Source organism: Haliaeetus leucocephalus, unplaced genomic scaffold (genome assembly GCF_000737465.1).
Source record: "Haliaeetus leucocephalus isolate CR32 unplaced genomic scaffold, Haliaeetus_leucocephalus-4.0 Scaffold751, whole genome shotgun sequence".
Lineage (NCBI taxonomy): Eukaryota > Metazoa > Chordata > Aves > Accipitriformes > Accipitridae > Haliaeetus > Haliaeetus leucocephalus.
The window spans coordinates 7,449,335-7,470,374 of NW_010973187.1; the positions used below are offsets into that span (position 1 = coordinate 7,449,335).

Here is a 21,040-nt window from a genome sequence, read left to right on the forward strand (position 1 = left end):
GGGGGGGGGCAAAAATGTTGGAGAGACAGCCTTGATGCTGTGCCAGCGCTGCTCAGCAGTAGGCAAAACACTGGTGTGTTATCAACACCTTTCTAGCTACTGATGTAGAGCACAGTGCTACGAGGGCTGCTATGGGAAGAATTAACTCCATCTCAGCCAGACCCAATACACTCTCTAAATACAAGCTTTAATATCTTTGCCAAGTCTGCATTTGAATATACCAATCTTGCAATGACTATGTGTGAGTAGACAAGCATACCCCTTCAGTAGTCAGATATGTTAGATCTACCTGTGCTGTAATTCTGCTAGGTTATAGTAGCAAAACATACTTCAAAAAAGGCTCAAATAATGACTGAACCCTCATCTTTGGAGGCAAAACCATAACGAAACATATCCATTTATTGAAGAAAATGTTACCTTACAGACAAGTGCTGCTATTTCCTATTGAGAAGAAAAATTGATCTCACCGATCCTTTCATTCAACAGAAGGAAAAGAAAATTCTCTCTAGCTATTAAAATAAATAGACTTGACTTTAAGGAAGCCAAAATAAATCTGAACCTACATATTCATCTGCCTAAAATGGGTACCTAACCTGAGCGTTAGACAGCTAAAGAAGCAACTCTCCTGAATTAAGTGCCTAAGTTCCCTAGCTAGTTTCTGGAAGGCTTATAGCTTATAATCATAGAATCATAGAGGTTGGAAAAGACCTTCAAGATCGAGTCCAACCATCAACCATGCCCACTAAACCATGTCCTGAAGTACCCCATCCACTCGCTTTTTCAATACCTCCAGGGATGGATGGTGACTCAACCACTTCCCTGGGCAGCCCATTCCAATGTTTGACAACCCTCTCAGTGAAAAAATTTTTCCTAATAACCAACCTAAATCTCCCTTGCCTCAACTTGAGGCCATTTCCTCTCATCCTATCTCCAGCCACCTGACAGAAGAGACCAACACCCACCTCATTACAACCCCCTTTCAGGTAGTTGTAGAGAGCGATAAGGTCTCCCTTCAGCCTCCTCTTCTCCAGACTAAACAACCCCAGTTCCCTCAGCCGCTCCTCATAACACTTGTGCTCCAGACCCTTCACCAGCTTCATTGCCCTTCTCTGAACACGCTCCAGCACCTCAATGTCTTTCTTGCAGTGAGGGGCCCAAAACTGAACATGGTATTTGAGGTGTGGCCTCACCAGTGCCGAGTACAGGGGAACAATCACATCCCTGCTCCTGCTGGCCATGCTATTTCTGATACAGGCCAGGATGCCTTTGACCTTCCTGGCCACCTGGGCGCACTGCTGGCCCATATTCAGCCGGCTGTCAACCAGCACCCCCAGGTCTTTCTCTGCCGGGCAGCTTTCCAGCCACTCTTCCCCAAGCCTGTAGCGCTGCATGGGGTTGCCATGACTGAAGTGCAGGACCCGGCACTTGGCCTTGTTGAACTTCATATGATTGGCGTCAGCCCATTGATCCAGCTTGTCCAGATCTCTTTGTAGAGCCTCCCTACCCTCAAGCAGATCGACCCTGCCTCCCAATTTGGTGTCATCTGCAAACTTGCTGAGGGTGCATTCCATGCCCTCATCCAGATCACTGATGAAGATATTAAACAGAACGGGGCTCAACACCGAGCCCTGGGGAACACCACTTGTGACCCACCGCCAACTGGATTTCACCCCCTTCCCCACACCCCCCTCGGCTCGGCCATCCAGCCAGTTTTTCACCCAGTGAAGAGTGCACCCATCCAGGCCATGAGACACCAGTTCCTCAAGGAGTATGCCATGAGAGACAGTGTCAAAGGCCTTGCTGAAGTCAAGGAAGATAACAGCCACAGCCTTTCCCTCATCCACTAGGCGGGTCACCTGGTCATAGAAGGAGATCAGGTTGGTCAAGCAGGACCTGCCTTTCGTAAACCCATGCTGACTGGGCCTGATCCCTTTCTTATAGGATGATGACAGAGGAGTCTTGTTAACCTGTGTTCATGATGAGTTCCAAGCTCTTCTTGAAACTTAGTCACTGAACTTAGATTCTGTCCAACACGTAATTTCCTTATTAGTGTTCCTTGAAATAATTTTAGGTGTACCTAGGTTTTTATATTTTTTATATATTTATGTAATAATCATATATTCATAATTCATGTTTTACCACACTTCTGTTCTGTCTTATCTGCATTGCATTATTCTTGCTGCATTAAGCTAAAAGCTTTTAATCTCTTACAAAACCTGGTCTTTTTTGGGCCTTCTTCCATAAACTCTTACTTTCCCATCTGCCAGCGCTGGCAGGAAGATCAGTTCCTCAGAGGTGAAAAAATGGAAGCTTTTAGCAAAGCTGTTGTCAATTTCAAATGGAGATTATTTTTTAAAAACAATTAATTAAACCCCTCATGGAAGATGCTTGTGAGGAAAGAGTTTATTTGCTTATTGGTCACATCTCCTCAGAATACCCACTAACGAGCATGGGTTTTTTTCATGTGGGAGGTAATTTTACAAATCTGCAGGCTAATTCAGTCAGGACTTAGAGCCAGGTTTTGCATATTGTGGATGTTCTGGCATAGGTTGACATCCTTTTCCTGGGGAGGATGGGAGAGCAGAATCTGTGAAAGATTCTAATTTAATCCCTGTATAGAGAAGGAAACTGTTAAACATGATAGATCTCCTTATTGCATCTGTAGCTTTTTTCCCCCGAGCCAAGATAAAAACCGTTGATTGGTGTTCCTTCTTAGTTAGCCGTCTCCGATTTGTGTGTCACAATTAAAAAACCCAAAAGCCTCATGTACCTAAATTTTACACAAAAAATTCACCAGTTGGTTATTTTTATTCATTCCTTATACTTTTATATAAATTATCTGCAGTATAGTTTGACAGCTTCACTGAACTGCAGCTTTTCTTCCACGTGCATGGCAGTGATTTAATGCTTAAGTAATGTGGTTGTCTAGCTTCAGCTGGTTTACATTGAATTTAATTTTCCTATTTTAATTATGAGGGAGGATGTAGAGCTTGGTATCTATTTTTGGTTGATCGTAGCAGCTGCATTCTGTGACCTTGGCATCACTCTTTTATTTGCAAATGAAACCCTACAGTATGCTGCATAGAATAACCATGGGTTACTTAAGGTTGTTTTTTTTTTTTTCCTTTTGATCACCGGCCAAGTTTAATTTAAATCTGAACCATGGTGCCCTGTTTTAATAATATAGCTCTTTTCCATTAAGGCTAGAACAGCTTAGATTTTAGCACATTCTAAAAATTCAGAATATATTACAGAAAAATCAAAAATAGCGTTGCCATCGCTTCATTTTAGCTTTGTTTTTTTTCCAGGTGTACATTTTTGGTGCAAAGTTGTGGGATGGCTTTTTTTATTGACAAATTATTGTACTTTTGACAAATTATAATTAATTACTTTTTATTGTGACAAATAATTTTTAAAAGTTTCTTACCTAATGCATGGTTTACCTGACAGCTGAGAAGCCATTACTTTGAGGTCTTTGGCACTAAGGCTCTGCATCAGCTGCTCAGGTTGTGTGGCAATAAAAGTGTATGAAAAAGCTGCCTTGATCACCTAGGGAAATTCTGTATACAGTTATGTATGTTGAAGTGCCAAGGTAGTGGAATTGCAAGATAATTAGTAGCAGTTGTATATGAAGAGACACTGTCAAAGCTGAGTTATGAGAAGGCTTTCTTTTTTTTATATCACAGTGTGATTTTACAAATGTACTTCAGAAATGCTTGCTTTTGCAATACATAAAAGCAGTGCAGGGTTAACTTAAAGTTCTGATACGGGAAAGCTGACTTCTTTTTCTCAAATGGTCTGGTATTCTTTGGTTCACTGATTCTTTTCTGTCTCAGTATGCTCTTTCATGAGCTTTCTATTAGTTTCCTGGTAATTTAAATCAAGCTGTTTTACAAATGACAGGAGACAGTATAGTAAATAATATTAGTAGTTCAGATAATTTTCTGCCTCTGGGGGGAGAAGTGTCTATAGAGCACAGCTGTTCACGGAAATACCCAGAGAAAGCATTATGCAGCAGCCCAAAATGCCCAAGATTTTCTGGCAAAGAGTTTTAGAAAAAGCTACTGCCAAACAAAGACCTCTTAAATGTATACATATCCTAACGTTTCTGCTTTGTAAAAAGAATCAAAAAGATTATTTGTAATGCAGAACATGTGAAATAATACTATGATGACAGTAAAATGGAAAAATTGTTATATATTCAGAGAAAACCAGGAAATCCTGAGTGGCATCAGTTTCCTTTTTAAAAAAAATTACATCAGAATGCTATTTGGACATCTCATTTTCTGAGGATGGATATTCAATACTAATAAGGTAAAGAATGATTTTGATAAAGAATTTCTCATTTGATCACTCTTAAGCTCTCACTTAAAAGTGAAGGAATGGACTTTACCTTCAAATATAATGGCGAACATTTTAATAGCTCTGTTTTTAGCTGTGTACAAGACAGATGATTAATCAACTTCTGGGTTGCTGATTTGTGCAGTATTTCCTGTATCATCAGTTCTATGCATACTTTTAAGGGGGCTGTTTGTATACATGTGGCGTTCTGTTTACTAATGAATCATATGGGAGAGGGATTTCATTAAACAGTAATCAGTGAAGAACTTCATGAATTTTGACTGGTATTATGGGTCTATAATCTTGACATATCTAGTTTAATGCTAATTTGCATCTTTAGGTAATTGTAATGCTTAATAGTATGTCTGTACCAGATAAGAAATTAGTTTTGCTGATTGCATGTATAACTCTGGGTCAGGAAAATGAGGTCAATAAGGGGGAAACCTCATTTTCAGTAGGAGGATTTAGTGGAGATTACTGATGAGCATCACTGCTGGTAAAAGGGGTATGTAAACATGTGTGCAAGTGAACTGTCTCCCCTTCCTTTCCCCCCTGTCTCTCTTCCTCCTGGAAGAGAGGAGAGAGATCTAAGAGGAGGGAAATTCTCCCATCTTTCTTAGTGGGTATGAAATTGGAGCAAGGTTTACTCTGCCTCCCCCCACTTGGCTTATCTTTACTAATTCAAACAAACAACTTATTCTCAAGCTTGTTCATTTTTCAAGAATGTCTAGAGGTAAGAGATTTCCCAAATTACTTTTAATTAAATTGGGTTTATGTGCTTTGTATTCCTCCTATCTTAATGTAATGTAAAATAGCAATATACAAGCACAGGGAGGGGAGGAAGAGAAAGAATTTGAGGTCCAACCCTTTGTGACAGGAGTCAGGCACAGAATGGAAGAGAGCACCTGGGAGAACTGCAAGGGGATCTGGGGTTTTCATATACAAAGAAATAGTAACTTTTAGGAGATAATTTAGAAGCTGGGGAGCTTGGAGTACTTCAGTGGGTAGGGATTTTCATAAACTGAAAATCTAAACAGTTCTCTTCAGTTTGTAATCCTTGTATAAGGATTTTAGTTCTTCATCCCATACTACTATAGCATGGTGCTAATAAATCACAAGGATGAAACTCATGCTGTAGTCTGTCCCAAGACAGGTATGCTTTCAGTTCTGTGGAAGATTCAAATGTGAGGCAGTCTCCTTTTTTTTAAATTTTTTTTTTACATAGGTCATGATGGTCTCAAGAATTTGCACTGGCTAAGTCCTTTTTAGGTCTTGTTTGCAAGTAGTGGAGCTAATAGTATTACTTTGATTTTGTGATATGACATGCAGACAAGTAACGAGAGCCTGTCTGCTGCCTTTCGTGAATAGACAGGCAGGAATTCTTGTGTAATTGTGTGGTCTTTAGCCCTATTCCCTATAACTCCTAAAAGTGAGCCCACTGTTGGCTTTATTCCAGCATAGCGGAAACAGCGTGTTTGCTACTTCATGCTTTTTTTTGTGTTTCGCTTAAATAATGCCCTTAGGGAAGAGGTAGCAATTCAGTTTTGTAGCTATTGAGGGGTTTTATTTGTCTATGCTCTCCAGTAACCTTTTTGAAAATGTGATGAAGATTTCTGAATCATCCTTGCTTCCTCTCTTGCTGTCTGACAAAGGAGATAGGCTGGCATATGTGAGCAGTATGAGAAGAAACCTCACCATGGATTGCTGGATAATAAAAAACTGAAGGGGTAGAGTATAACTTGGTACTCTGCTTTTTTCTTATATGCTTTTCTACTTGTTTTTTAATTAATACTTTCTTACTAATGTTGGCTGAGAAGGTGGAAGATTCTTTGGCCCTAGAGCTATGTTACTAGCCCATGTCCTCCAAGTAAAAAGGCTTTTCCAGACTTAGTAGGAGGAACAAAAGGAAGATGGAGACTTGACTTGGAAAGTCAAATGCCTTAATCAAGAAGTGCAGGAGACCAATGCTAGCCTTTGTCAGTCTTCACAGTGAAGTCATTGATTTATCAAATTTCAGAATGTCTATTTTAAAGTATGTTTTATCATTAGAATCATAGAATAGTTTGCGTTGGAAAGGACCTTTAAAGGTCATCTAGTCCAACCCCCCTGCAATGAACAGGGACATCTTCAACTACATCAGGTTGCTCAGAGCCCCGTCCAACCTGACCTTGAACATTTTTCCAGGGATGGGGCATCTACCACCTCTCTGGGCAACCTGTTCCAGTGTTTCACCACCCTCATTGTAAAAAATGTCTTCCTTGTATCTAGTCTGAATCTACCCTCTTTTAGTTTAAAACCATTACGCCTTGCCCTATTGTGACAGGCCATGCTAAAAAGTTTGTCCCCATCTTTCTTATAAGCCCCCTTTTAAGTATTGAAAGGCCGCAATAAGGTCTCCCTGGAGCCTTCTCTTCTCCAGGCTGAACAGTCCCAACTCTCTCAGCCTGTCCTCACAGGAGAGGTGTTCCATCCCTCTGATCATTTTTGTGGCCGTCCTCCGGACTTGCTCCAACAGGTCCATGTCCTTCTTATGTTGGGGGGCCACAGAGCTGGACACAGTACTCCACGAGAGCAGAGCAGAGGGGCAGAATCACCTCCCTCGACCTGCTGGCCATGCCTCTTTTGATGCAGCCCAGGATACGGTTGGTTTTCTGGGCTGTGAGCACACATTGCCAGGTCATGTCCATCTTTTCATCCACCAGTACCCCCAAGTCCTTCTCCACACGGCTGCTCTCAATCCCTTCATCCCCAGTCTGTCCTGGTATTGGGGACTGTCCCAAACCAGGTGCAGGACCTTGCACTTGGCCTTGTTGAACCCATAAGTTTCACATGGGCCCACTTCTTGACCTTGTCCAGGTCCCTCTGGATGGCATCCTGTCCCTCAGGTGTGTCAATCGTGCTGTTCAGCTTGGTGTCATCTGCAAACTTGCTGTGGGTGCACTTGATTCCCCTGTCTATGTCATTGATGAAGATATTAAACAGTACTGGTCCCAATATGGACCCCTGAGGGACACCACTTGTCACTGATTTCCATCTGGACATTGAGCTGTTGACCACTACCCTCTGGATGTGACCATCCAACCAATTCTTCATCCACCAAAGAGTCCACCCATTAAATCCATCTCTCTCCAATTTAGAGAGAAGGGTGTTGTGGGGGACTGTGTCAAAGGCCTTACAGAACTCCAGAGAGATGATGTCTGTAGCTCTTCCCTTGTCTACTGATGTAGTCACTTTATAGTCAGATAAGCTGTGATATTAATAGCAAGCCTTTTCTTTGGTCTTGTCTGTCCATTGCTCTAAAAAGTCTTGTTAATGTTTTGGCAGTAGTGACAGCCTTTCTCTGTCCAGGTAGTTGTCTGATTAAAAAGGGTTTGAAAAACATGCCTCTTCTGATCTGTACTTCTTACATCTTGCATGTGTGACTGACTGTGATGATCTGGCTGAGATTTCTTGGAGCTCCCCTGCAGTTGCTGAAATGTTTTAGGCCTGTGTTAGACTCTTGGTTTCAGACGGAGCTTCCTCCATGAAGGATTTGTAGGAACAAGATAGAAAGCATCCATTTCTAGCACTATCTAACTATTCCAAGTTGAATGGCAACCTGTATTTGTATGCTGGACTTCACCTATAAGCTGTGAAGGTGCTGTTTCATTATGTAGCTGATGGCTCATTATGAGATTTCTTTTTCCTCCACAGAATTGTCTCTAAATGGCAAATATATTCTCATTCTTCATCTGAGTTAGTAATGTATGATTAACTACTACTGCTATCATGGAAGTTTCATTTAAATAGCCTGAAAGTATGGGCCTGGAGAATATAATGGGCATATCATCCTGCTGGTCCTTACAATGTGAGAGTTATTATTGGCACACCTTCTTCCAGACATGCCAGGTATGCTGTGTTCTCCCAGGTTTTACACAAATGCAGCAGGAGGATACTGTCACAGTAGTCTGTCATCTCACAGGTAGTAAGAGTTTTTCCCTTTTTGGAAGCCTCTGCTTTCTGGCTTTCAGTGTGTAGCCTTGAATTAATTTGCCAATAAACGTCTATGTCACAAGAGTACTGTGAACACTCTTCTGAATAGATTCAGTCCTTCAGATCTATCAGTGACTTAATTTTCAAGGGAGGATAATGTCCTGCTCTAACCTTATCTCCAGGGGAAGGTTCCAAGTCTCCTGCTGCAGAGCTGGATTTAGATGATTCATGGTGCCCGTGACATAGATTATCCCAGAAAACCAAAGGTGTATGAGGATTTGGCAGACTTCTGCTTGTTCAAGGTTATTCTGGTGTTGGGACCATCTGAATGTGTCAGTAAAGACTCTGTAACCCTGGGAACTGTCTGTTTCCCTAACCTGGGGGGATGGGAGCATCTGTCTTTTAAGTATCACTATCTTGGACTTCATGTGCTGGCCTGTATAGAGGGTTTATTACTTCCCCATGAAGGATATCTCTGCCAACAGCAGGAAGTGATCTGAGCTTTGTACATAAAATGAACTGGTTTTTCAGCTCAAGCATGTGGCCAAATTGCACTCCTTTGCAAACCGTAGTCCGTTGTGCTTTGATTTATCTGCCTGAATTGAAAGTATCATTTTTTTTAAATATTTAATTGTATTTCTATTCTTGTCAAACACTTGTTTTGTACCTCCATTATTACTCTGTTACTAGTCTTACATAATGAAACAAAATATTTTTAAAGGCTCTGAATAAAATTGTCTAATTCCTGTTTGTAGACAAGACCTTAATCAGTTGTGCAAAATGTTTGTAGTCAAATATTCTGCATCAATCTGAAAGTAAATTGACCATATGCTTGAAGAGCTTCTCCTTTTAAGTAGCTTAAGAAGAACTGTTGTGCTGGTTTTGGCTGGGGTAGAGTTAATTTTTTTCATAGTAGCTAGTATGGGGTGATGTGTTGGATTTGTGCTGAAAACAGTGTTGATAACGCAGGGGTGTTTTAGTTATTGCTGAGCAGGGCTTACAAGAGCCAAGGCCTTTTCTGCCCCTCATAGTGCCCTACCAGCGAGTAGGCTGGGGGTGCATGAGGAGCTGGGAGGGGACACAGCTGGGACAGCTGACCCCAACTGGCCCAAGGGACATTCCAGGCCACATGACATCATGCCCAGCAATAAAACTAGGGGGAAGGTTGGCTGGGGGCCACTGCTCGGGGACTGGCTGGGCATCGGTCAGTTGGTGGTGAGCAATTGTTTTCGTTTGCATCACTTGTCTTTCTTGGGTTTTATTTCTCTTTTTTTTTGGTTATTTTCTTTTTTGTTACATTATTAATGTTATTGTTGTTACTGTTATTTCAATTATTAAACTGTTCTTATCTCAACCCATGAGTTTTCTCACTTCTACCCTTGCAGTTCTCCTCCCCCCCGCCCCCATCCTGCTGGCAGGGGAAGAGACTGAGCGGCTATGTGGTGCTTAGTTGCCGGCTGGGGTTAAACCACAACAACTGTAATAATAAGTGCTGTGGTCTCGCTAATATGCAGTGTAATGTGGATCATATATTCTACTGTGAATGGTTTTTATATAGTGTTCACCTCATGTCAGCTAAATTTGGTCTGGATCATCAGCCTTACAACTATGGAGGAACTATTAAATACACAAATATAAAAATAAAATTCTCCTAGGTATGTGCAGAAAAATAAAAATAAAGGAAGATATTTGGTATTAAGCAGGCTGCAAGTTTTTTTCTGAAAGAAATTTTTCTTGGCTTTATTGAAAATTGAATTCCATATGTTGTGTTCTTCTGAGCCACCTCTTAAGAATGAAGCAAGCAAAAAAAAAAAGTACTGAAATCCTGCCACAAGAGGGCCTTTCTTACAGAGTCTTTGAAAAAATGCTTCTGGGAAAGGATGTGAGCAATCTTTGAACTATCAATGAGGATTAGTCGTGGCCTGCATTCATGTGTCTGTGATATTTGGAAAGACGTTTTGAGTGTGTTGACTTAATTCTTGCCTACCCCGTTAGTCATAATTTATAACTATTGTCTGATGCAGTGAAAATGCTGCTTGGAGTTCAATATTGGCATGAAAGCATTACTACCGCAGAGAGAGATGGATAGATGTCTTAAATATTGTCAAAATACAGACAACTTACACAATTATTTTGGGTTTTTTGCAGTTGCCTTGTAGAAGGAGACGCTAAAGAAGAAATCTTGCAGCCTCCAGAGCCTCAGCCAGTACCGCCAATCTTAACACCATCTCCCCCATCAGCTTATCCAACAGTCACTACTGTGTGGCAGGACAATGATAGATACCATCCAAAGCCAGTTTTGCACATGGTTTCGTCAGAGCATTCAACAGACCTCAATGAGAATTATAATAAGTCAACAGAACATTCAGGGAGGAATGAACCCAGTGAATGTGCAGAGAAAAGGCTGGAGCGCAACTTAAGTTTTGAGATCAGGAAGGTACCTCTTCAGGAGGGTCCACGAAGCTTTGATGGGAACTCCCTGTTGAACAGGGGACATGCAATTAAAATGAAGCCTGTGTCATCCTGTGTAATTGATAAGAGCTTTAAGCCACAGGAACAGATTTCAGGGGATTCATTTGTAGGTGCTTCTCAAAACTCATGTATGGATTGCAGCGTGCCACAGTCTAACACAGCCTTAATAACTTCACCGGAAAGTTTGCAGAGTCAGCAGGTTTCTGATACTCCACCAAGACCAGATCGTCTGCCTCTGACAGAAAAGGGACATGCCACGTGGTCACTGCGTGGGCCTGAAAATGCACTGCGTACGTCAGTATCTGAAGACATGTCTTCAGACATCTTATGTCATGGTGTTAAAACTCTGTCTCTGGTATCAAACACCACAGTTGAACATCCTTCCAGTGATAATGTTGATCATACTACTATTTCCGTTCGAGCACCCCTCTGTTTTACTAATCCTCTTCATTCAGATGATTCTGACACAGATGAGATGAACTTTGATGGAGCCATGAGCAAAAGCGCATCTAATGTTTCAACCGCAAGTGCCACAGTTTCTGCTGCCACGAATACTGAAAACATTTCTGCCAGAAAAGTATTGCCAATGTCTATTGCTAGGCAAGACTTAACAGCTGTAACATGTTCTGAAGATGGCAAAGGTAGGTTTCATTGTGGTTCACAAGTGCTACTCTTTAACCTGATTGCATGTGTAGAGTTGGACAACAAATTTCTTTACAGTGCAATTTTCTAAATGTAAATTTAAATAGTGCAGTATGGCAGCTTCAGAAAGGCTGTAACTCTTTTCCTCCCAGTTTTTGGTTTGCATGTGAGCTATGTCTGTTACAAGGTACTACAAACCTTGATAAGCTGCTTCAGAAGCTTTATTGTGAGGTATGAATGCATTCTTAATTGCAGGTTTCTGTGTTACTGGTTGGCGTATTTTCTTCTCCATGTCCGGTTTCATGGAAGTGTCTATAATAATGGCAGTTTTGGGTAGTCAAAGTATTTTAAACAGGCTTGTCCAAACACACATCAAATTCATGCTTACTGGTTGATGGTAAAAATGTAGATGTAACCTCTTTCACTGTATCAGTCTTTGAAGTTGCTCCTTCATTTTAATAGCATTGTAAATATTTAGCCCTGCTTTCCTTTTTTTCTGTACATGGCTGGGGGAGACAAAATAATATTGCTGTTCATCTAAAAATCTCAGTTCTGCTTTAGTAGTGCTTTGAAAATTATTCGATCGCTTTTAATCTTTTATTGCTTTTTGGAATTCTTTGAGCATCAGGAAAGTTTGTAAGACTGCTTCTGCAAAAAGTTACAACATCATTTATTGAAGGCAAAAGGGTCCTAAAATGTGCAGATTCAGATTTCAATCAGGCTGGTGCACTTAGATCAGATGGAGGACATAGATGGGAAGAACAAATTAGGCCTTGGTAACTGCCTGTGCAAAGTCCAACGAAACACATAGTAAGGTTGTGGAGCTGAAAGGAGAACATGAGTTTTGTCTTTGGGTCAGACTCCTGTGCTAGGAGCTCCTTACAGTGATGGCCTTGCTTCAGGAGCCTCTGCAGACTACATGACTTTCTGAGGTGAAATGGTGCTCAGTGTATGATGCAAGATGCAGAACCAGCTGAATTGAAAGTACTTGCTTTATGAACTAAGTTGTCACCAAAAGTCATATATTCAGAAATGTGAACTATTTTGCAGCTTTAAAAACGTTTCTGTAGATTTTGTTGTGTTATATATATGCACAAAACAATACTTGCACATATGTGTGTGTTTTTAATGCTGCGACACTTTAAAAATGCTTTGCATAGCAAAGCCCTTTATGTCATAGTTACTCAACATTTATACCAAGCAGTCCTCCTTGGATTTGTTTTTGGTAGATTTGCCTGCTATAGTATTTTTCCAACACTGCCTTTAGCCAGGCTTTTTTCCTTCTTTCCCAGGGCAATCATTGTTTATCACTGTTTAAAAATCATTACCTTTCTTCACATCTCTTTTATGTAGCTGCTGTAAGAACATGCAAATAAAATACGTGATATATCATAATACAATAAAGAAATGGGAGAAATGTCACTCAAGAATTTGTTTCGTGTAACTGTATATCAGGAAATCCTGAAATAACAGTACAGCCTTTGTGGTGCTGGTGTGTTGCTGATTTCACAGGAATGGCTTAAAATTTTTATATTAGTTTTTTATAATTTATCTCTTGTTATCGAGGGTGTATGTGGTCTCTTTTGTATGATAGTGAGCACTTCCCATTTTATATTCAGGTTGCAGGTCTTGTAATCTACCTTGAACTCAAGAATATAGGGTTAGATTGCTTTGCACCAGTGATCCTAAACCATGTTTTGCAGTGTTTTTTTAATTTTCATACTTGTTCAGGACTCTTCTGTTTGAAGCTGGGGATTTGGGTACAATTATCAATGAAGCTTGCCGGTGAATGTACCAGCACCCTAGCTGCTTAACCATAACTTGGGTGTGCATAGTCTTACCGCGTAATTAAATCCTCTTTTTAGTTCAAATGAAGTGAAAAGTAGTTGTGCCCTGAGGCTAGAAAAAAACCCAAACAGCAACAACAACCCCACAACAACCCCACAACAACAACAACAAAACAAACCCCAAAACTCATTTTCAGTTAGTGCATACTCTATAGTGACTTTATTTGCTGATTTTTGTAGAGACTATTTCAATAAATGAAGGTTTTCTTATGCTGTATAGTAAACTTGAGATGGAGCCGATGTCAGAGAAGTCACTTTGAACATGTTTGGCTTGTAAAATGGGATGGAGTTCCTGTTCCTGCTGCTGGCATGTTGGCAGAGCAAACTTCATGTCTTCAGTAGTTGAAAAATGTGTTTTCATCTTTTTATGAATCCTGTGTAGAATACAGTTGTCAGATGAGACTTCTTATGGCAGCAGCTACTTTGAATTGTTTTAAACCTTTAATTTCTACTCCAAGTTCCTCAGCAGGCTGGAGTGGGGCTTTTGCTGCCAGAACAGCTTGTGTTAGTACACTCCTGAGAGGCGAGAGGGAACAGACTGAGGACAGGATGTGCCACTGGCACCGACCGTATCCATCTCCTCTGGCTCTTATTTACCCTTCTGGCTAGTAAACCTTGTGCTAGACTGTTTTAACTAGTTTATATCAGTGGTGTGCGAGCCAGCCTGGGTGGGCCCTGAGATGGACTTGGGAAGCAAAACTGAGATTTGGGGCTTTAGAGAAGTGGTTAATGTGGAGCTTCCTAGAACTTACTGTCACAACGCAGTCCTGAAAAGCAGTGTTGCTTAATGTCCTTGCACCATGCAATCTAGCTGTGCTGTATTGACTTTGGAAGTATGGTTAGAGCCACTTAAGAAAAGACAAAAATCACTGCTCATCAGCAGTAAATTACTGTCTTCAGCACAGCTGAAGAGCTCATACTATTTGCAACATGCTTCTTACCATAGTTAGGGAGATTCATCAGTGGTGCAGCTAGTAGGCACCAACTGTGTAGTTACTGGTATCTGTAGAAGAGTTCAAGAAGTCAATGTGTTGTAATGAGCTTAACTCACTTGCAGTGGCTGCAAATAGACATGTAATTGAACTGCAATTAAATTACAGTAACTACTATGGTTACAGTTACTGGCAAGTTACTTGTTCAACAAGCAAGTGGTACCATTCCAGTGTAGACTGTTAATTCTGCTTATCTTTTGTTTCTGAAAAAATGAAGAAAATGTATTCATTGGAGTCGCTGAGGGCTTTTTTCCTCCAAATTATTCAGACTGAAAATGTATTTTACTTTTTTTCTCTCATAACACGCAAACTGATCCTACCCCCTTAATGTGAAGGTAGCATTGTTAGCATGAAGTTGCTTCCAAGACGTTAGTATGGTAAACCAAAATGTTTTATATTTAGAGCAAAATTTCCTTTTGCTTTAAATTTAATACCAAGTTTAGGATGATCTCCCATATCAAGAGATCAACTTCTAAAAATGTAGGAGGAAAATTTAAATATGTTTTAACTTATCTAAATGTTGTATTTGATTTAGATGCTGATACTAGTGAAGATTCCTCTCCCCCGCTCCCAGAAAGAACACCAGAATCATTTGTATTAGCAAGTGAACAGAGTGAGTTCTTAATGTTTTGTGATAATTGGGGATAAAATGTGAAACACATTTCAGTATTATATTTGAATGCACCTGCTTTTTGGTTAATCTTAAAGTGTTGGAGCAAATTGTAAAATGGAATGAAATCTAGCATGTGTAATGGCTTATTTTGAGGTTTAACTTTCACAAGCCCTTGAACACAGTCAAATTATTTCTCATTTTCTGACTAAGCATGCTGTTACATGGTATTTAAGTATATTGTTTTCAGTGGAGCTGGTTTTCAATCTGAAGGGTATGGAGATGAGATACAGTGGGGAAATGCAGTACAGTTAGGGGATTCCCCAGCTATTTTAGTTTCCTGCTGCTCCCAGGTAGGGCCTGGGAGAACACATGAACAGTGCTTATCTGATTCTCCTTTCTTGGGCAAAGAAGATGACATTTCATACTGCACTGCATCTAATGAACAAGCCCAGTTTATTTAAGTTTAACATAGTTTACTCTTTGCCTGTATCCGATAACTGAAAGAGAAAACTGACACAAATGATGTGCTTATATCTTCATATTTCATTCCTCAAGCTAGGAATGGCAGAATACAAAAAAAAGATTAATTGAAGTGATAAATTAGGTTGATGTTTGGTATCTTCCAAAAAACCTAGTTATTTACTGAGGGTTTAGTGTCACTTTATGAAACTGAAAAATTTTTGGCCAAAGTAGTTAATACAGATATTTTCAGCATAAAAACATTGAAGTTTTGTAAATATGTCCGTTGAGTATCATAAGCATAGGTAGTTCAGAGTCAAAGTGATCCTTTCTTTGGATACTGTGGACTTGCTGCTTTTCTGCAAGTACACAAGAAACAAATTTTTTTCTTTAAATAAAAAAATTAAAAATTTTTTGGGGCTGGAATCACTAAAAAACACTTCAATTTTGATTGTGTTTTTGCATGGTGTCAGTAAAGGACAGATATGTCTGTCCTAACTTGTGTGTTTTCTTTACTTAGTAAGTCTTTTTCAGATCTACTATTACTGCACAGCTGGGGTAACAAAATTTTTAAAACATCATTGAAAAAGAAGCTAGTTTTCCTATTGATTAGGAACGCCCAAATGAAGGAAAGGAACATCCACAATACAAACACTGCAGTCTTGTGTCTTGAATTATGTTGTGTTTTCCCTTACCTTGAAAGCTCTTCATGTAAAGAGAGATTCATGTTTTTACAAGCATTTAATTTAAAAAAAAGTTCCTTTATAGCACATTTCTAATGCTGTGTTCTAATGCCTCATCATGGAGAGAACTCAAGAATGTTGAGTTTGATTTAATTTTTCCTAGGCACACCCTTGCAGAAGCCAGTTATGATCGCACAGTCTGAGTGGAGCATATTGCGTGATCAACATCTCCCTGAACAAACAGTCTCTATAGTAAGTATAGGAGACAAGTCTGTACTAATCAGTCATTTCTAGTTCACTTGGAAGCTACAACAAAAACCAAAATACATACTTGTGAAAAGTTACAGCTGTTGATCATCTACAACTGGCCAGTTTTTCTTCTCCCTGAGCTGCTGAACTGATGTGTTAAGAGCATGTTTTCTTTCCCAGAAAACTGTCTGATTTTCTAAGTTCAGCAATACTTTTAAAAGTCATCCTTAATATACCTTAAATTATGGCTTTAAGTGTGTAAATATGCTGCTTTTATGGAGCTTGCTCTCTGCCCTTAATTGATCATAGGCTAATTCAAGCTGGAGGAGAATTGTGGTCTCTTAGTCTAACCTGCTGCTTCATGCAGGGACTCGGACCAGGCTGCTCAGGGCTTTATCCAGTTGGGTCTTGAAAACCTCCAGAGATGGAGACTTCATATTCTCTGTGGGCAGCCTGTTTAACTGCTTGATAAAATTTTTCCTTATATCCATATTTATTTTAAACCCTTTTCTGCCCATCAGATTGCACTTTTCACATCAGTCCACTAGTTGCTTAAAGTCATCCAGTGTAAACAGCTGGCAAAACTTCAAAAACATATAAATCCTCTTTACATTCATGCCTTTTTTTTGTGCATCCCCAATATACTTTACAGCCACCTTTACGCACCACTTAAAAATGTGACGAAAATGATAGATGTGAATTTTCAGGGACTGTAAATTTAGCATGAGAACTAACCTACCTAATTTTGCAAATAATTTGTAATGTGGCTACTTTAACTTTTTATTAAATATTAAGTAAGGTTCTGATAGTAAATTCTTTATTAACTACTGTAACATGTTTTGTCATGTTATAGCAGGTCAGAAATGCAGAAGCAAGTAGATATTTCCACTGATTATGTATATTTTTTTAAGAAGTTTTCATCATCTTAAATTTTTGGTGTTCTTTTAGTATTTTGGAAGCATTTTATAGAATTATTTTAAATATTTCTTATTAACAGGGTTTGAAAACAACTTCACCTATACTACCTGGTAAGTGATGGAAATTATTTCTTTTTAAAAATACATTTTTCCTACTGAACAAAAATTTTCCTGAACTTGGCTTTTGCTCTGAAGATATCTAAGTATATTGTCAAAACACTGGTATTTCTGGAAGGCCTTCTGTTTTTAAAGCTTCTAAGGTTTTCTGAGGAAGTAAGTTACAAGTCTAATTTAGAAATTTATGTTAAATTTCGGGTGTGCTAAAATAATGAAGACCAAAAAGACAAAATTTAAATGGATATTATAAGGATAACTTTTTTTCAGCTTAGTTAGAACCTTCCCACGTTATTGCAATAGAAATTGTAAAAGTTGGTGAATTAATTTCTTTAACTTCATAAAGACAGGAGTAAACCTGAAATAAATTCAGCAGTGATGTGTGTGTATATATATATGTATGTATGTTGCATATTTACCAGTGTTTTATTTTTGATCTTCTGAAAAGGCTTCAGTAAGAAGTGTAGGCTATCAGCTGATGTTTAACTTTGCAGCAAGCTGCTTCAGCTGTAAGCTTATGTCTGCCATGTATCTTCTGCTTATGCTTGAATGGTCTTGGACAGTCCATTTGGACCTACATGTAGATTTTTTAAAATAAATTATTTTTTCAGAAATATTACAGATTTGCTCATAGGGTGGTTATACAAGTAATGCAACACAGAGTTACCTATCATGTCTTCTTAAGCACCTTTAGTTTAGAAAGAACATGAACAGATGCATTTATATTGATATATTAAACCGTACTGTGAGCTCTTGCTATAAAAAGGTGCTAGATGGGATTTTAAATATCCATACAAACTTTTAAAAAAATAATCCATATCTGGCGAACAGAAATGTGTCACTGTCATTGAATATCTGCTTCATAAACAATTTTGAAGTATGTTTTTTAAAATATGAGAAATTGGCTGTTAAATCTTTATTTTTTAAAATAATATTTGATGCAAGTTGTGATCTGGACTGAGCTTTACTTAAAAATAGCATTCACACAGTGCTGACTAAATGAATGTTACAGTAAGGGGGGTGTGTGTGTGTTTTCCAGATCGCCCTGAAAGAAGCAACAAAACACCAACTGACATTTTACCTCAGATTTCTTTTTCTGGTTCCACTGATACAAGAGGTCAAATTTCAGAATTGCCTGCAGAAGTAACAGATATTGGTAATTACAGTTAATTCAAAACATAATGACTAGATGATTTAAACAGAAGATTCATTAGCAGTACTAGTTTGGATAGCTGCTACTACTATCTCCCTCCAACTTGCTGAGGTGCAGAACCCAGCCAAATAAGCCTGCCTTGCCTCTTCAGCATTGCTGAAAGAGATTTTTCCCAGAATGAGAGATTCAGTCATTCTTCACTTTGTTTTTTTAGGGCGTATGAAATACGGAATTATTCAAATGGGATATGATTTTTGTAGAGCTCTGAAAACTTTCAGAAATAATACCCAAGAAAACTGCTTTGGTATGCAGAGAAGGAAAAAAAGTCAATAAATGATCACAAAGGCTGTATGTAATACTGTATTTACTGAAAAGTACTTTCCAAGTGAGGTTTAAATAATGAACTGTAATTAGATACAAACATGAAGAATTTGTATTTCCTGGGGCCATAGTCCTTTTAGAGTTCCTAATACTATAAAGTCATTTTTCTAGCCCTGAGAATAAACCTCTTGCATAAGAGCTGGAGCATATCTTACACTGATCCTTCTGACTGCTGCCAACATTTGTGAGACTGCGTTGTCCGAGTGGACAGAAGTATTAAAAACATTTCTTTCCTTAGGTTTTGGTAACCGCTGTGGAAAGCCCAGAGGACCAAGAGAGCCACCTTCAGAATGGACATGATCCAAGAACCAATGGACATACTATCAATAAATTATACTGGAAAACTCAAGTGCCACTGAGAACTAGAAAAATAGTATTCCACTTTTCTGGGAGGCAACTAACACAGAGCAGTGTAGATCTAACTACCAAATGGTACACTCTTACAGTACATCCCATGCAAAACTTTAAACATTGTTCACAACAGTGGATTCCAGTATTACAACTTTTTGCTGGGGCCATCTACCTGCCTTATTACACTTAGGAGAAAGTATTACATATGATTTATTTTGTAACTTCAAGTATTATTGCCTTAACGTCTTTTAACCCTGTTACACGCTGCTTGTAGACATATGTTAATATAGTAATACTTTTGACAGATTGTGTTTATGGACTACTTTTTGCTAACGTTTGATTACCATGTATGCATTATTTTGTATATGTACAGGGCAAGTAAGTATATAATTTGATAAAGTTGCAATCATAAAATATTAACAGAAGATGTAAGAAATCTCTGCATGATCTAAATTTTTGTGTACCTTATTTGTAAATTATTTGCCCTGAAGTTTTAGAAAATAGTTTCTGGGGTTTTTTACAAAAATTGCTGGACACAGACAGCCAGAATTGCAGGTTAGCAGAGATAAAGATTGTAATACATTTTGTAAATTGTAAGCAAAAGGTTATTTTTATATTATATACTGTTTAATTGTCAGACCTAATTTGTTCTGGTTTTCATCTAGTCATGGAGATTCAGTAAGTGCCTTGAAACAGTATTGAATTCTCTTAGCCTGTGTATGTTACTTCAGTGTTTTGAGTTCATCTGGAATTAGATTATAAAAAATATTTGTACGTTTCTAGTATATTTGACCTGCCAGTAAAAGAGAAACCATTCTACATAATCAACACTCCTTAGTTTTCATTTTAATGTTTCATCAGTTGCAATCTTTAGAAAATTCATCTCTATGAACTTTCTGTATAATAGGATTTTACAGTTTTAATATGGCGTGTTTCTAATTTGGGAAAACCAGAACACACTGGTAAAAGGACTGTTTAAATACCACTATCTTCTCTTACAAATGGTAAATACCATTTTTGTTGTTCAGCGACTGTGTATGTAAGAAAGCAACTTATATGAAGGTTCACATAGAGCCCTTGCAGCTACACTGTATCTTGGCAATATATTATGTCAAGAGTTAATCCTTATAAGGATTCCTTACTTAAACTTTTCTGTAATACAATCTTTAAATTAAAGAAAGTCAAAATCTCACTATGGGTGTTTTTACTCTTAGGAAAAAATCTGTATTCAGAAGCAAAATAGAGTGAAGGATGACAGTCTGGCTTAGCTTATAGATCTCGTACGTGAACAAAATAGTGAACCTCAGGATTTTATTTTTAGAAACTACTTTAAAAGTTCTGGCTAGCAATGATGCTGGAGAAGTGAAGAAGAATATTTAGAGGAAAAAACCAATTATTTTAGGTAGTGAAACTATTAATCTGATCTTTAGCCATGGAAACATTACATCCAGTTTGCTACTTGTACCTTTAGGGCCTCTCTGCTAAAAGAAAGCTAATGCCCAGATAGCAGCCCTATTATAACTTCCAAGAGGTACATAACTTGCAATTACTGTCTTTGACTGTGGATTAATCACGATGCATTTGGTACTCATGACAGACTGCCTAGCTGGAGAGCTCTTTCAAAGAACTGTAGGCACTATAAAAACTTCCCATGGATATAGTTTTGCAATTATTCATTTAAAAATAAATACTTCGATGATTTATGTCATTTGGGATAACCTATATCAACTAGATTTCTGCTTTGCAAACAGTTCAGACAGCTGGAATGTCTTGCAGTTGGCAGAATAAAGTTGGCCTGAACTTTGTTCCCCTTCCCTGCATTGGAGATGATTAGCTTAGACTTCCCCATTTATG

The 21,040-nt window shown here is 38.7% G+C and overlaps 1 protein-coding gene across 1 annotated transcript in view; it reads left to right on the plus strand.

The window, feature by feature from the left end:
• Nucleotides 1-20,378, plus strand: part of PTPN12 (protein tyrosine phosphatase, non-receptor type 12) — a 47,588-nt gene extending 27,210 nt beyond the window's left edge. Inside the window, exons 12-17 of the mRNA XM_010580925.1 lie at nucleotides 10,462-11,426; nucleotides 14,802-14,879; nucleotides 16,185-16,273; nucleotides 17,268-17,298; nucleotides 18,341-18,457; nucleotides 19,074-20,378. Coding sequence (XP_010579227.1) covers nucleotides 10,462-11,426; nucleotides 14,802-14,879; nucleotides 16,185-16,273; nucleotides 17,268-17,298; nucleotides 18,341-18,457; nucleotides 19,074-19,135 — 1,342 coding nt within the window. The 3' untranslated portion in view covers nucleotides 19,136-20,378. The remainder of the gene's footprint in view (nucleotides 1-10,461; nucleotides 11,427-14,801; nucleotides 14,880-16,184; nucleotides 16,274-17,267; nucleotides 17,299-18,340; nucleotides 18,458-19,073) is intronic.
• Nucleotides 20,379-21,040: the final 662 nt, after the last annotated feature.